Genomic DNA, 17094 nt, shown 5'->3' with positions numbered 1-17094 from the left:
TGCTTAACCATTTATTGGTTAATGGTGTCTCTGTAACATTAATAATGAAATCATCACATTGCAGTATTTTGTGAGTAGACTTATAGGGGAAAGAAGGTGAAAAAGGATCATTTTAGAATAGTATGTTGACAATACTATAAAGCAATTATGCTTTAATTAAAAATAAATAAATAAAAAAAGAAATATTGGAGTCCATATTTGCCTGCTTATATGCCAGGAATTGTTCTAAACATTAGGAATATAACAGTAAGTAAAAAAGTTAAAAGGGAAAAAGAAATAGGGTATTGAATTCCATTGGCAAGAATATTTCATGCCATAGCTTACAGAAGTGTGATTTCTGAGAAAGTTATATTAATTTTTATGTGTATTTAGAGATGAACTTTTGAAAAAATCCTATACCTCAAATAGTGTTTCATTACAGTTTGCTATAGATATTATTAGAACTTTTTTGTACAGAACCTGAGAGTCTTGTGATAGTATCTATTGTAGCACCCTGCCTTTCTCTTTGGCTCCAATTTGATGTCTAAAGTATTAGAGTACTTTGATTTGAGGGGGAACAGGGTATGGAGAAGGAAGGGAATTTTCAGAAGACTGTGGGCAAACAGCAATGAAATAACTCAGGGTAAAGAAATAAATAATGATGGTGTAAAAGAAACAAAAGTGCTTTAAGAATCTTTCCCGTATGTTTTCTTTTATTTTAGTCTGTGTCTGGGTGCCCTAAACAAAGAGTGGCCCTACTCTGCTAGAAGCCCTAGTCCTCTGAAGGGCAAAGTACATTATTAGGGCCTGGGCTGTTTTAAGTAAAGATATCTCAGGGCTTGAAAATTCACCTGTGTTTATTTTTTTGGCACCTGGTATAAAATTTTAAAAATCAAGTGGGAAATAAAGCTTTTTTAAGAAAAGAAACTGAAATTGTTTGAAGAAAAATCACAGTGTCGTATGAAGCAGGGCTGAAACAATGTAACAAGTAATAAAATGCCTTGTTTTGAAAAGAATGTTCTAGAGCTGTTACATTATAAGTATGTGACAAGGTTTGAGAAAACTCAGAAGAAATAATTTGCATTAACTTCATAAATTTATATTAAGTGCTTACTATTTTGAAATTTTCATTCTTATGAAAAATAAAAGTAATGATAGTCACTTCATAGATAGCCTGAAATCACTTGAGCATTCTACTAATTTGAATATACCTGAGAAAAAATTTACCAGAATCATAGTGGCACAAACATTTGCCTTTCCTCGTGATTTAATATTAAATCCTCAGTGTCTTGAGCTTCCCAGGTGGCTCAGTGGTATAGAATCCACCTGCCAGTGTAGGAGAGGCAGGTTCGATCCCTGGGTCGGGAAGATCCCCTGGAGAAAGAAATAGCAACCAACTCCAGTATTCTTGCCTGGACAATCCCATAGACAGAGGAGCCTGGCGGGCTATAGTCCATGGGATTGGAAAGAGTAACATGACTTAGCAACACTAAATAACAACACCTCAATGTCTTAGGATGCCTGCACCTATTCAGTAAAAGAATAGCTTAGTGGAGTCCAAGAACTATCTCCAAGATTCTGAAAAAATCTGTGTGGTGGGTAGCTATTTTTTTCCCTCCATGCTAATCCCTAACAACAGTATTTCCTGTCCCCCTCCCATTATTTCTGTTCTTTGCTGATATGCGCCTTCAAGGAAGTGAAAATTAGCTAGTTAAGTGCCAGGTAATGATGTACCTGTTTTTTTAAAACAAGGACTCAGCAGCAACTTCCTGCTCATAGCCACAAATGAAGTCTGGGAAAGGTGGGACATCCTGGAAAGGCAGTGATGGTACTTACTGGAAGGTGTTCTGTCCAAGAACAAATGGAACTTTGGTGGTTTGTGTGTGTCTTGTCAGATGAGAGGAAATATCAGGAGGCAGAGTGAGATGGGTTCCATTGCTTTGTCTTCTTCAGAGAAGATGGTTAGGGAATTTCTGGATTTTATTACTAATTATCCTAATTATTACTTTTCCAAGAATCATTCCAGGATCTTCCCTGGTAGTCCAGTAGCTAAGACTCCAAACTTCTAATGCAGGTGGCTTGGGTTCAATCTCTGGTCAGGGAACTAAATCCCAGATGTTACAACTAAGACCTGGCATAGTTAAGTAAATAAATAAAAATTTTTTAAATAAAAGAATCATTTCAACACGGAGCAAGCTAGGGCTTCCAAAGCACTAGGCCTGTGGTCTCGAACACAGAGTGCCCCACTAATTTCTTTGTACCTGTCAGAAAATATTATTTTGTTCTCATTTCTTGACTTTTCTTCTCAATTCCCACCCACTTTTTTTAAGGATAGTTATATAGAATTATTAAAACCAAAGCTCTTTGGAATATAATATTAGATAGATTTCAGTGGTAACTTTCTTCCATTGTTTAAACTAGTATGAGTTTACTTAGGTATGTAATCTCTTAAGATCCTTTCCAGGACCTACAAGTTTCTTATGAAATGAAGAAGACACAGTTTCTAGAAGAGTACAGTCGAAAGGTAGATTATTGATTGAGGGGGTAAGAAAGAGGTCTCCTGTGTCTGCTAGAGTAAATAGCTTTTTATTTGGGAGAAGGAGTGTTAACTCTGATCATGTTGAAAAATGTCAAAATGATATAAAAGAGTATTAAAAACAACTCTTATGTTTCTTGGGTTACCCTTTCCAGAAATATCCATACGTATATTAGGTTAAACCCTATGAACCTGCCATTTTCATAGATGAAAATCTATCAGGTATTGGCAACTCCATACCTATGATCAAATATATATATATATGTGTGTGTGTGTGTGTGTGTGTGTGTGTGTATACACACAATTGCATATTAATAACTATAGTTTACCTTTATCAAGCACTTAGAATGTATTACCTTTGTTAATTTTTGTTAACTCCTCTACTATTGTTTTCTCTAAATGAAAAAATTAAGGTATAAGGAAGATGACTTTTCCAGAGTTCCACAGTTAGTAAATGGAGAACCCCAGATACATATCAAAGAATTTGATGTTTGTCTGTGCTCTTAACCACTATAATGGAATCATCCTAAAAGTACTGTTTTACAACTTGTGGAACAGTGTATATTGGACATTTTCCTGCGCTGGTTACATACTTTTGTGCCATAGTTCTATAATCCACTGATAGACATTTAAAATATTTTCATTTGGTTATTTTAAATAGTTAGCATTCTCTATCATCATGTACCCATTTATTTTGCAGACTTGATTTCTAGAAGTGGGACTCTGGGTCAAAGGATATTCACATCTTAAATTTTAGTAGATATTTCTGTGTTACTTTCCAAGAAGTTTATGCCAGTTTCTACCACTGTGTGAATGCCTATTTTCCCATTCCTTTGTTAGTAACAGATGTGATCAGACATTTCAAAATGTTCCAGTTTCTACAACTTTTCATTTATTATATCTATACCATTTCTCTCTGCCCTCTTCAAAGGTTAAGGTTCTATTTATGTATGGAACATGGTGCAGGAATGTGAACTTCTAAGGTAGCCTATAAGGAGAATACTTGGGTTTTTAAATTTTTATTTAAGCATTAAAAATTATTTATGGACAATTTTTTTCATACCTTAGAAATGGGTGTATTTTGAAACAGACAACCGAGTTGAATTCTTAAGGGTATTTGAATGATCAATCTTACATAGATGTTATTTTGTTTACCAATTTAGTAGTTTTCATGATTTTTGAGGGTCTAAAGTAGATTATAATTGAAATATTAAGTATGAAATGATTCAGGGAACACAGCAGTTTAAAATCTACTAGGGGACAAACAGAATTAGATATTTCAACAGATTTGTTTCTATAAATATCATTTAGATACATTAGAATTGAGAGCATGTATCATTTTAGATAAAGAAGCAGCTTTTTATGTTTTGAGGTATATTTTTTCACATTTAACTTTGTTCACACTTTCATTAACAAATCTGCCTCTCTTTCATAAATGACTTAAACATAAATCTGAATTTTAGTTGGATCTTTGAAATTTTCCAGAGATTCAAAGGCTGACTCTTTGTCAGCTATCTTCAGGGACTGCCTGTGAAATAAGTTGAATTGCACATTACAGGTTTATCTTTCATCCTTCCCAAATCCCCTTTAAATGATAGTAAAGGAGAGAAAATGACATAAAAACACAAGAATAAAAAAAAAGAGAAAACAGCAATACAAGTATTTACTTAGTTAAAATAACACTAAATTTCTCTGTGAAATATTACTAAATAAAATGTTCAGATTTTCAATTAATGTTGTCAGTTAAAACCCAGGTTTTCATGGAAAACAGTGTATCTGTCTTAAGTATTGCAGCAGTACCTAGTTAGAGTATGTTCTTAAATTCCTATTTATGCAATTTCTACTAAGAATTATAGACAGTTTTGAAAACAGTAAATATAAGTTGTTATTGAAATGTTTACTACAACTTGTTTGTTTGACTTATCAGACTGTGCCAGTTGTTTGTATTTTTCGTTGTGATAAATTCACATACCACGCCAGCACTTCTTATGCTTAGTATTTGCATGATTTATCGTTTCTCCATTCTTTTACTTCCAGCCTATCTGTGTCTTTATTTAAAGCTGATTTCTTATGGCTAGGGCTAGGTCACTTCAGTCGTGGACTCTCTGCCTCCCTGTGGACCTTTCAGTCGTGTCCTCTGTCCATGGGGTTCTCCTAGAGTGGGCTGCTGTGCCCCCCTCCAGGGGGTCTTCCCAGGGATCAAACCTGCATCTCTTCCTCTCCTGCATTGGCAGCGGGGTTCTTTACCACTAGTGCCACCTAGAGCAGCATGTAATTGAGTTTTGGGTTTGTATCCAGTATGAAAATTTATGTGGACAGTTGAGTTCATTTATGTTTAATGCAATTATTACTGTGATTGGACTTGAGTGTACCATAGTGCTGCTTTGTTTGTCCTTGTTTTTGTTGTTGTTATTGTTTCTCCTTTCTTTTCATCTTTTGAGTCAATCAAGTCGTGTTTTAGTATACCATTCTATATCCTCTTTTAACTTTTTAACTATACCTCTTTTATTTTTTTTTTAATGGTTGCTATACAGATCTGTCTAAAGGTACAGTATGTATTGTTAACTGCTTACACAATTTTCAATTAATGCCACTTCACATACCATGTAAAAACCTTTTAACTGTAGAATTCCATTATATAAATCCCTCCCATCCTTTGTGTTATTTGTCTTCACCTGTTTCACTTCTGCATGTTTTAACTTCCATAGTACATTGTTATTACTTGGTCATATGTCTCTTAAAGAACTTATGAAAATAAAAACAGCTTTTTAACATTTATCATTTCTAGTGCTCTTTCATTTTCCCTGTAAATTCATATTTCTTTCTAGTATCATTTTCCATCAGTCTATATGCAATTCGTCAACTCTAGAATTGCCAGTTTCAGTTAAACAAAGCTGCTATTAATACATTTAAATATACTGGTAAACCTACCTTTGCTCGTGAGGCACAGCAATCCTTACAGATACTGTAGCTTTTTTTTTTTAAACATTTACAATCCTGAAAGGATAAAATTAAAGCTGGCTCTGAAAGAAAAATCTTTTACTGGCAGTCCTTTAAAGAAATTCTTATAGAATAATAGATAAAACTTGTTTCTAGACATAGTTTACTTGAGTTTTTGGAGGACTTTGTAAGTGTCTTAATTAAAGGTTAAAGAAAATAACCAGAGTATGAAGAGGACACAGGCTTATCAGCTTGCAGTAAGTTACTGCTTTTCAGAATTGACATTTATTTGGTTACTTGGTGTTCTTGTGTGTTGTATTACTTGGTGGGTTGAAGACTTGCTGACTGTTTGGAGAAAGTGACAGAAAATAGCCTTTTGAGTAAATGCCATCTGGTGGCAGCTTGGTGGGGATGAATAATGTAGAAGAACAAGTCATCAAAAGACTTTACCTTTCAGCTCTTCTCCCAGATTTATTTGGCTTAAAGGTAAGAATAGCAGCAGGATCTTGATTTAAAAGCCCATAGTATGGCTCATTTTCACTGTTTTGGTCATTCACATAACTGATATTATTGAGTCATACTTTGTGCAGAAGTGTACAACATGTAGATTGGATAGCAGTAAGTGCCATATATATAAAATATTCACAAGTCTAAAATCCTTCCTTTCCAGTGAGTGGGCAAGTTATTAGAGAAGTAGTTGTGTTGCATTAAATACATGTGATGGTAAAGTAGAGAGCACTGAAGTCCACGGGAGATGCCCCTCATCTCAGCCAGGGCTAAGTGTGTTTGTGACATTGGAAAAACACGTTACCTGAGTTGAGTATTGAAGAACTTAGTCAGGTGCTGTGATTGAAGGATAGGACAGAGATTGGAGAAGGAATCCCAGGAGGAGAGAAGTAACTCTCTCGAACAAACTGGAAAACATATTCTATGGCATGATCAATAATTTGAGTAGTAAGAAGGAAATGAGAGATGAAAATGTGGAGAGAAGCTTTGGCGTGCTCATGGTTGACTGTGTCATGGTTAGATACTTGGACTTGGTCCTGGAGAAGATTTTTAGCCACTGGAGCATTTTAAATAGGAAAATGGTATTACCAGATTACTTATTTGAGAAAGATCATTCTCACTGCAGTGTGAACACTATTGATACTGAAAACAGGAAGATTTCTTAGAAGGCTGATGAAGTAATCTCAGGCATGGAGGTGAAAATGTAGAAAGATGTGGATTATTTGGAAACTATTAAGGAGGTAGAACTAATAAGAAATGATAGTTGGGATATGGAAAGTAGGTTTGAGGGTGACACCCAGTTTTCTGGCTTAGGCATTGGAGGTGAATGGTTTTACCATTCCTTTAAGTGAGAAAGAGAAGAGGAAAACAGGAGAAGTAATGACTTAGAGCTGTCTTCCCCAGCCTCTGGTAAAGAATCCACCTGCCAATGCAGGAAACACAGGTTTGATCCCTGGGTTGGGAATATCCCCTCGAGAAGGAAATGGCAAACATACTCAAGTATTCTTGCCTGGGAAATCCCACGACAGAGGAGCCTAGCGGGCTACTCGCAAGAGTCTGACACAACTGAGTGACTAAACAACAACAAAAATGACTTGCCGCATTCTTTATTAGGGAGTTGAACAATGAGGTCTAGAATTTAAGAAGATGTTCTTTCGGAGATAAAGATGAGAGTGGTCATTAGCACAGGACATCCAGTATTGTCTTTATAGCTCTCATAATTGCACAACTAGAAGTAGAATTCAGCTTTACCAGCTGAGCCACAGTGGAAGCCCAGAATTAGGATTCAGAACCCAGGATTACGTGTCACATCAGTCCATTTAGACATATAACTTCTGTAAAAGACTGCTGAAACACAGAAATTTAGAGGTGACAAAATTCGAGGGTGGAAATTAACATGCAGAGTTGTCTGTGTTCTGAAATAAAGGTGATAGAGGTGAAGGATCTATTACCTCAAGAGTTCTGCTTGTTGACCAGCAGAGGGCAGGCAACAACACGGCTCAGTATCCATAATTTCTGCTCTGTGTTGCCCCTCAGGCCTGGAAGTTCAGGCCTTCTAGAGGTAAAAATGTCCAATTTTTGTTCCTAGTTAACTGTTAAGATTCAAGGACACGTTTGTGTTTTGCTTGGTCTTACGATTCAGAGACTGGAGTGGAAGGAATGGACATTGGTTCATGGCGATGGTGCTGATGAGCCTGGTTGGTTCTGTAAGGCAGCACTGCCACTCTTCCACTATTTGATTTGAGGAGCTTGTGAAAACCTTCCTATCACAGTTGGGGTGGCAGGACAAATTATCAGTATTTCTTTAACCAGGACTTACTTACAAGAATAGGATTTAGGCGGGAACATTTAATTAGATTTAACTAGGGGATGCAAGAAAGATCTTGGAACTAGGGTTATACTATTTCCGATTTACAAACCTTCAATGCCTCCCAGCTGACAAATGACATTTATAGAGAATATACTGTATGCCAGGTATTGTTCCTATTTAATCCTTAGGCCAATCTCAGTTACTATTCCTGTTTTGCAGATTAGGAAACTAAAGCACAGAGAAGTTAAGTAATTTTTCTGAGGTTACTATGGAGGAGACAACCTATATGCACCACCATTCAATCCCCCTGTGTATTTTAATTTTTTAATTTATTTATTTATTAAACTAGTTTATTTTTGACGGTGCTGAGTCTTCGTTGCTGCATGTAGGCTTTCTCTAGTGGTGAGCAGGGGCTACTCTCTCACTGCAGGGCCCGGGCTTCTCATTGCAGTGGCTTCTCTGGCTGCAGAGCATGGACCCTAGGGATGAATGGGCTCAGTAGTTGTGGCATGTAGATTTAGTTGCTCCACAGCATGTGGAATCTTCCTAGACCAGGGATCAAAACCATGTCGCCTGCATTGGGAGATTGATTCTTAACCACTAGACCACCTGGGAAGTCCCCCAGATAACTTTTGAATTTAATTAGTACATGGGCTAGCATGAATTCGCTAGAATAGCAGTAACATAATTTAAGAAAACATAGGTAGAGACGCTTATAAAAGTTTTACCTCACAGCATCTACCTGCTGTATTGAGAAATATGGATAATTGGTTATTTTTAATTACTTACTGATAACTGACAGTGTTCAAGTGTTCCTTATTAGATCAAAAAAGTTCCTCTAAAAATATGAAGCTTTGATTACTGATATAATTGAACAACTTAATGAAAGGCTAACTTAATTGACCTGGCAGTTTTAGAGAATGCTTACATTTAGGTTTGGTTATGCTTCTGAAAACATCTGTTGTACACTTAGTAAGTGAATTATTTCTTTCATCTTCATTGAATTTCATCTTCTATTTTATCCTCTTTTCATCTAAATGAAGAATACAAATTAAGGAGTATGTTCATATAGAAAGTCGATTGGGAAAACCTTCTGTTTCAGAAACAAATAGTACATTGTCCCAAGAGGTTTTTATTTTCCTTCTTACAACTTCTCATCTCCTAACTACATTTGTGTTCTTTGGCATTGACTGAATAGCATAACCAGAAATCAGTCCTAGACAACTTTGGGCAAAAAGACTTGGTGAGAAAGAAGAAAATGAAAACTGATGGTGAGGGCAGATTTTGAGTTTTTATAGCTCTGGGTTCCACCCTCCTTACCGTGGATAATTAAGAGGTAGCTGACTGTTCTGGCCAGGTCAGTGGGAAGCTGACAAGTCAGACTGTGGATTTTCCCACATCATCAGCCTAGGAATAAAATTGCTATATATTTGTATCTAAGTTCAAGAAAGACTGACTTTCCAAGCCAGCCACTGGTTTGGGAGAAGAGAATGCTGTCACCTTCATAGAGTTGTGAATTATAAAAGACATTTCTGTTGGGTTACTGCATGTCCCTTGGGGTTTGTTTCATTTATAACATTGCCTCAGGCCTTTCGCGGCATCCTGTTGGAATGACCTCCTTTTCAACCCTGTGCTGGCAGCTGCAATGTGGCTCTTTCCCGGGGATCCTTCAGGCTGCTCACGTGACCAGCATGAACTGCGACCCCTTTGTTCCTTACCCAGATGATCAGTTTTCCTTCATTTTTTTTTCTATTTAATAACTTTGCCTTATTTTCTGTCCTCTTTTTCCTCTTCACTTCCCTTTTTATTTCCTACATACACAAGACTTTGGGTGGCAATTTAAATTTTTTTTATTGAAGTATAACATCAATGCAGAAAAGTACACAGATCATAAGTTAGCTCACTAAATTTTCATAGCATGAACATACCCATGCAGACAGTCCTCAGGTCAAGGAAGAGAACAGCACCAGAATCCCAGCAAACCTCTCCTGTCCCCTTTTCTGGTTACCATTCTTCTCCCTTAAAGAGAATCCTTATCCTGACTTCTACAGCTTTGCCTGTTATTAAATCTAGAAATGGAATCAAACCATGTGTATTCCTTTCATTGATCATTTTTGTGACTTGTCCACATTACTCTTTATTCCTGCTATGTAGTATTCCATTTGTGTGCATAGTCCACAGTTTATTCTGTTCTTTGTGGGCGTTTGGATTGTTTCTAGTTTAGGGCCATTATGAATAGTACTGCAGACATTCTCATACATGTCTTTTATCAAAAGACATGACATATTTCTGGATATTTACATAGAAATGAAATTGCCAAGGCCTAGTGTATCCATCTAACCATTTAATTTAAGATTCATGTCAAACACTGCATGGGTGATTTTTGGTGAATTCTTGGTAGGAAACATTTGTAAACATATAGATTCAGCTTCAGCAAGTCTAATCTTTGGCTATGAAAAATGCCTTTAGTTAAATGTGTGGTAGTTTTAAACAGATGACTCCTTTATACAACAAAATTGCCGCCCAGTCATGTGTTTCATTAACTTTCTTCCTAATGTGTCCTTTTATCCAGCATTTCAAAGCTGAGTTGGTGGGCCCATTCTGTAAAAATCTTATGTATTTTGACAGTAATAATTTACAAGAGTTAAGATTTCATGTTTGTTACACGGCCTTTAAGTAACAGTGCAGGGGAGAGTGATGTACTGGTGCTTGACTGTCATGCTCAGTCAGAGCTACAGAGGCTGGCACTTGTATTTGTATAAATTTGTACCAAGACACCTGCAAAGGTGATGAAAGACAGGCTCTACACCAGACGGTCTCCAGGAGAAGTAACCAGGCAATTGCGTAGCCGAGGGTAGTCTTCTTGTTCTTTTTTTAAAATCAGGACTTTATAAAACTTGTTTCATGGATGCTTCTGAATAAGTTTAACCTAATGATTATAGAAATGTGATTGTGATATCATATGCCTTCAAAAGGGAATAACATCTTTGAAGGAAAGTTTATTTGTGAAATAAAATGTTCCCAGTCATTCTCTGAACATGTATGGGGTTAAGTTGACTTGCTTTGACCATAGTGTTTTGGAGACCTTCAAGAGAATTTCCTTACCTTCCATCAAAATAAAACAAAGCAAAAAAAAAAAGAAAGAAAGAGGGAGTAATTAAAATTTGATGGTTATAAAAATATAGTAATGGAACCATCAGATTCACTTCCCATGTTAGGTAGATAGCTTTCCTTTAGAAGAAAGTCTTTTGAGTAGGGAAAGGAGGATTGCCATTCCAGTTGAGATGGTTTTGAAACAAAGTATAGTAAAAATAAATAAATAAAAGAATGAGAGAATAAAGGATTCATTTCTGCCAAGTATTCTGTCTGAGTATTCTGTATTATTATTTCTTCCAGTCTTTTTTTTAATAGTGATGTATAGACATACTGATAAGAGAATTTAATATCTTAATATAGAAATATTGGGTTTCATTCTATTTTGAATGACATTTAGAACTCACACTGAATTGTTCAATTGAGAAAGTATTGCTGATAATCTGTGTTGTCCTGTGTACTTGGCTAAGCCCTAGATGACATAGAAATGATAGTCCCTGTCCTCAGAAAGCTTACAATCTAGTGGGTATGGCATGTACAAATTACAGTGTAAAGCAATGGCCACAGTGAGAATTCTTGAAGGAAAGGAGAAGGCAAGTAGACCCATTTGAAATGAGTCTTAAAGGATAAGTCGTTTGGCCTGGAATGGCCTCTTGCTGATCTTGGCAGTGAGAAGTAAGGCTAAAGGGAAGCAGGTAATGAGTTTGTACCTGATATGGTATCCCAGGTGACACAGTGGTAAAGAATCTACCTGCCAAGGCAAGAGATGCAGGTTCAATCACTGATCTGGGAAGATCCCCTGGAGAAGGAATTGGCAACCCACTCCAATATTCTTGCCTGGGAAATCCCATGGACAGAAGAGCCTGGGAGACGACAGTCCATGAGGTCGCAGAATTGGACACGATTAAGTGACTAAGCAGCAACACAACACAGAACAGACCAAGAGCATTCACTTTAGATGAAGTTAAAAATTGAGTCTTTGCTCAGTGTTGCTGTCTGGCCTTAAACAGGTTGTGTCAACCTGTCCCAGCTCAGGTTCCTCATTTACTTAGTGGGGACAGCGCCCATGTCACTTGCCACAGCGTTGTAGGAAAGATGAGATCCTGTGCAGAAGTGTAGCTGCACTGCTGGAGGACCGGGTCGAGCTCCATCGTGATGTAACCTCCAGCACCTAACTCAGGAGCCAGAGGAGAGCAGGCTCTTGCTGAACTGACAGATTCTCTTTGAAAGATGGCTTACTTTATACTTGCTTCTCCCTTTATTTTGTTTAGGGTTTAAAAGACAACCTGTTTGCCTCTGGGACATCCAGTCTGACAGCCAGCAAGCAGCTGGTTCGTCCAAGAATCACGAGAATCTGCCTCAGGGACCTGATCTTCTGTATGGAGCAGGAGAGGGATATGAAGTATTCCCGAGCTCTATACCTGGCCCTCCTGAAGTGACCACAGCCCTGGCATCCAGACCCTTGCTACTTACTGCCAAAGAAGACGTCAAGAGCGTTGTTGTGCAGTCCTGACATTTCGTTTCTAGAAAATAATCACCAGTAGGGGAGACCATTGTTTACAGTTATAAACTTTTACTAAATCGTGCTTATATATCCCATGAGGTTCTTAATGACTAGGATTCAGCTTTGTCTCCTGAAAATTGGTTGTGACATACGGTTTCCACCGTAGTAGGCCTCTGCCTTCGTACATGTTTAATTACAGCAAGGCTCTGTTTGTTCCTGCCTGCTTCACTTGTTAACAGGTAAGGTGTCTCTCCCTGTTACATCCTGCACTGAGAGGCAGGGGGACAAGAGGGGGAGTCTTTACTTACCAGGAAACTATGTATTTCATCCTACATGGAACCTGACTCAAAGCATTAGGTTTTCTGAGCTGGAATCAGAAGTTGCTAAGCTAACTGTGACAGTCACCTTCTGTGGTTGAAGGTGACAAGCCACAGGGAAAGATGCCATGGTGGTGACTTAGGTCAGCTGAGACCCATTGATGTCAATACATTGACAAATGGTGATAGTTTGTGCCCGAGGTTCCCTGGTTCACGTCACTACGTGCTGCTTCTGATACCAAGGGGACATCCTTGTCAGGGAAGGATGCTATACATTGAAGCTGCTGGTATACCTCATTGAAAAATGGAAAAGAAGTGAGTATACAAAGGAATGATGGGGTACTGCCTCCAAATTGATGGAGGGAAAATGAAAATGGACTCGTAACAAGAAATATGCTTTATACACCTAAGAGGAGGCAGATCTAATTAGAACTCCAAAGCAGCCAGTACATATTTTGTTGACAGGGAAAAAAAAAAAAAATCGCAGCCCAACCAAAAAGGAAAATGTGTCAAACATTTTCAAATTACAGTATTTCAAAAGAAAGAAGTTATTCTTTGTTTTGTGTATTGCTTTAAATCTCAAGAAGGATAGTTTTATAAACTCTTTTAGCCTAAGTTTTAAGCATCTTGTTGCATTTAAAAAAAGTCCTAATTGATGATTAGAAATTTTTAACAATGGATTCCATTTTGGGTTCTGTACACAAAAGGTAATGTCAGCATCTTACTCTTGAACATCTTGGCTCTGCATATATATTATGAGAAGCATGTTACATGTATACTCCTCTGAAGAGGAGGCTGACATTTTTCAAAGCAAACCCTCTAATTTTTTTTAAAATTCGACTTTTGTGGCATGTAGCTGGTGAAAAATAATAACTGTAGTTAGAATCACATACAGAAAAAGTGAGTAAATCCTCCAAAGAAGGTTTTTTAAAAAGGGGTTGGGGGAGGAAACTGTGCTTCTTAGAAAAAGAATTCAGGGGAGAGAAAAAAAAACCTCAAGTATGTTATTCTTCATCCTGTTCTTCCCTTTGGGACTGTTATGGCCATATTCTGACTGTAGTAAGTTTTAAATTGGCCACATTTTCTGTTTCAGCAAGTTATTATGTAAAAATGCTATAAATTATGTATATGTTAAAAAAAGTCCTGTAAGAAGAGATCTATACCTAAAGTTGTTTTTGTATATTGAAAACAAGCTTAGCTTTATTTTTTGGTAAAGTGCAGCACACTCCCATATTTGTGTATAATCTTCTTGATCAGATGTTTAAAATTATTGCAAATACTTCATTAAAATAATTATTTTATTATAAGAATAACGTTGCATAATCACTGACTTGGGCAACATCTCTGGAAGTCCGCCCATGAAGCTGGGGGCTGGGCAGTGAATCTTTCTTGGCTCGGATTGTTACTCTGGAGAATGAGCATTCTAGAACCTCACTTCATATCCAAGCTCCTGTATCACTTTCTTTGACATAGTTGTAAATTTGCATGGTATTTGACTCACAGTGAAAGCTACGCATATTCATTACAAAAGCTTTTCTTGGCCCATCAAAGTTTTCTTACAAAGGTATTCCTTTTTCCAAATTTAAATTTATTACACATTTTAAACTTTGGGTCATGGAGTAGATCTTACACACAAAAAGACACACACAGTGGGCCCAAGGTATTCCTCCACTCACTTTGCAGAATGGTGTCCCGGGGCCAATTTGATCTCTTAAGTGAATTCTCTGTGACTCACATGTTGCTGCCAATATTTTAATTCCCAAAAGTATATTTCCAGTTCTTTTTAAAAATTAGATGATCTGGAGTCGTTAGTTGTACCCGTTTGTGTGACGACCTTCTGGAGTCAAACCACTGGCTGTCTAGATGTGAGGGGATTGCACAAGTTTGCAATCCCTTGCCTGATCCCTTTAAGCACTGATGTTGGAGGCTCTCTGCCTTCATAATATATTTACTTTGTGGGATGAAAACTAAAAGAGCAAAGTGCCAGAAATTCTCCATCTATTTACTGTTTTTTAGCAACTTTATTGAGACATGTTTTACATATAAAATTCACCATTTTATTCGTTTAATTTTAATATGACTAATGGACCTTTTAAATTATTTCTTCGCGGATATCTGTAAGATTCTTCTCTTTAAAAAAGTGAATTTAACTTTCTTTCAAAGCCTATATTTGTCTTTTTCTTTTTTTGTTTGAATTGAATGAAAGTTTCAATTCTATAGTGCTTTATTGTTTTACAGTTTTCAGAAGTTTCACATATATGATTTCAAGTAATCCTATAGTAACCCTTTTTTCCCTACCCCTTTATTGCCCCCTTCCCTCTCTCCACTGGTAACCTCTAGTTTGTTCTCTATATCTATGAGGCTGCTTATTTTTTGTTTTTATTCACTAGTTAGATTTCCATTGGTAAGTAATATCATATGGTATTTGTCTTTCTCTGACTTATTTCACTTAGCTTAATGCCCTCCCATCCATGTTACTGCAAATGCAAATTTTCGTTCTTTTTATGGCTAAGTAGTATTCCATTGTGTGTATACATATGTGTGTACACACACACACACACACACCACATCTCCATTCATCTATTGATGAACATTTTGGTTCCCTCCATACGGAGTTGGTGATGGACAGGGAGGCCTGGCGTGCTGCGATTCATGGGGTCATAAAGAGTCGGACACAACTGAGCCACTGAACTGAACTGAACTGATACCTTGGCAATTGTAAATAATGCTGCTTTGAACATTGGGGTGCATGTATCTTTTTAAATTAGCATTTTGTTTTTTTGGCTCTATACCCAGGAGTGGGATTGCAGGGTCATATGGTAGCTCTGGTTTTAGCTTTTTGAGAAACCTTCATTTTTCCACAGTGGCCGCACCAATTTCCATTCCCACCAACAGTGTATGAGGGTTCCCTTTTCTCCATATCCTCACCAACATTTATTACTTGTGGGTTGGTTGGTTGGTTGTTTTTTGGGGTGATACCCATTCTGACAGGTGTGAAGTGATATCTCATGGTGGTTTTAGTTTGCATTTCCCTGATAACTAGTGATGTTAAGCATATTTTCATATGCCTGTTGGCCATCTGCATTTCTTCTTTGGAAAAATGTTCTTCTGCCCATTTTTTAATTGGGTTTTTTGTTGTTTCTGTTGTTTTTTGATGTTGAGTTATATGAGTTGTTCATATATGTTGGATATTAATCCCTTATTGGTCATATCATTTGCAAGTATTTTCTCCCATTCAGCAGGTTGTCCTTTTATTTTATTGATGATTTCCTTTGCTGGGCAAAATCTTTTAAATTTAATTAGGTTCCATTTGTTTTTTTTTTTGCTTTTGTTTCCTTTGCTTTAGTAGATGGATCCAAAAAATATTGCTGCAATTTATGTCAGAGGGTACTCTGCCTGTGTTTTCCTCTACGAGTTTTATATATTCAGTCTTATATTTAGGTCTTTAATCCATTTTGAAGTTTATCTTTGTAAATGGTATTAGAGAATTTCTAATTTCATTCTTTTACAAGTAGCTGTCTGGTTTTCCCAACACCATTTATTAAAGAGATGGTCTTTTCTCCATTGTATATTCTTGCTGCCTTTTTCATAAGTTAATTGACCATCGCGTGTGTGTTCATTTCCTGTTCTGTTGATCTGTGTGTCGGTTTTTGTGCCAGTACCATACTGTCTTGATTACTGCAGCTTTGTAGTATGGTCTGAAGTCAAGGAGTATGATTCCTCCAGCTCTTGTTATTTTTTTCTCAAGATTGTTGTAGCTATTTGGGATTTTTTGTGTTCCCTTACAAATTTTAAAATTATTTGCAGTTGTGAAAAATGCCATAGGTATTTTGATAGGGATTGCATTGAATCTGTAGATTCAGTGCCTTGAATAGTATGGTCATTTTAACAATATTAATTCTTTCAATTCAAGAACATAGTATATCTTTCCATTTGTTGGTGTCATCTTCAGTTTCTTTCATCAGTGTCTTATAGTTTCCCAAGTACAGGTCTTTTACCTTCTTAGGTAGGTTTATTCTTAGGTGTTTTATTGTTTTTTATACAGTGTTCAGTGGGCTTGTTCCTTAATTTCTGATAGTTCATTGTTAGTGTATAGAAATGCAACAGATTTCTGTATATTAATTTTGCATCCTGCAAATTTATCAAATTCATTGGTGAGCTCTAGTTTTCTGATAGCATCTTTTTTGTAATATATCATCTGCAAACAGTGACAGTTTTACTTCTTCCTTTTTAGTCTAGATTCTTTTTATTTCTTTTTCTTTTATGATTCTGTGGCTAGAATTTCCAAAATTATGTTGAATAAAAATTAAAGCCTGTATTTCTTGAAATCTGCTTTGAGGTAAATTTTGTTTCATTAGAATTTTGGCCAAACTTTATTTAGAATTAAAACCATTTATACTAGTTATGT

At 36.7% G+C, this 17094-nt stretch overlaps 1 protein-coding gene across 2 annotated transcripts in view; it reads left to right on the top strand.

The window, feature by feature from the left end:
* Positions 1-13990, top strand: part of TAF4B (TATA-box binding protein associated factor 4b) — an 89498-nt gene extending 75508 nt beyond the window's left edge. For both annotated transcript variants that reach the window (XM_043889393.1, XM_043889394.1), the window contains one exon: positions 12137-13990. In XM_043889393.1, coding sequence (XP_043745328.1) covers positions 12137-12304 — 168 coding nt within the window. In that variant the 3' untranslated portion in view covers positions 12305-13990. The remainder of the gene's footprint in view (positions 1-12136) is intronic.
* The last annotated feature ends 3104 nt before the right edge of the window (positions 13991-17094 follow it).

The sequence above is a fragment of the Cervus elaphus genome, chromosome 27, assembly GCF_910594005.1.
Source record: "Cervus elaphus chromosome 27, mCerEla1.1, whole genome shotgun sequence".
Lineage (NCBI taxonomy): Eukaryota > Metazoa > Chordata > Mammalia > Artiodactyla > Cervidae > Cervus > Cervus elaphus.
This window is presented reverse-complemented; position numbering and strand designations above follow the sequence as displayed.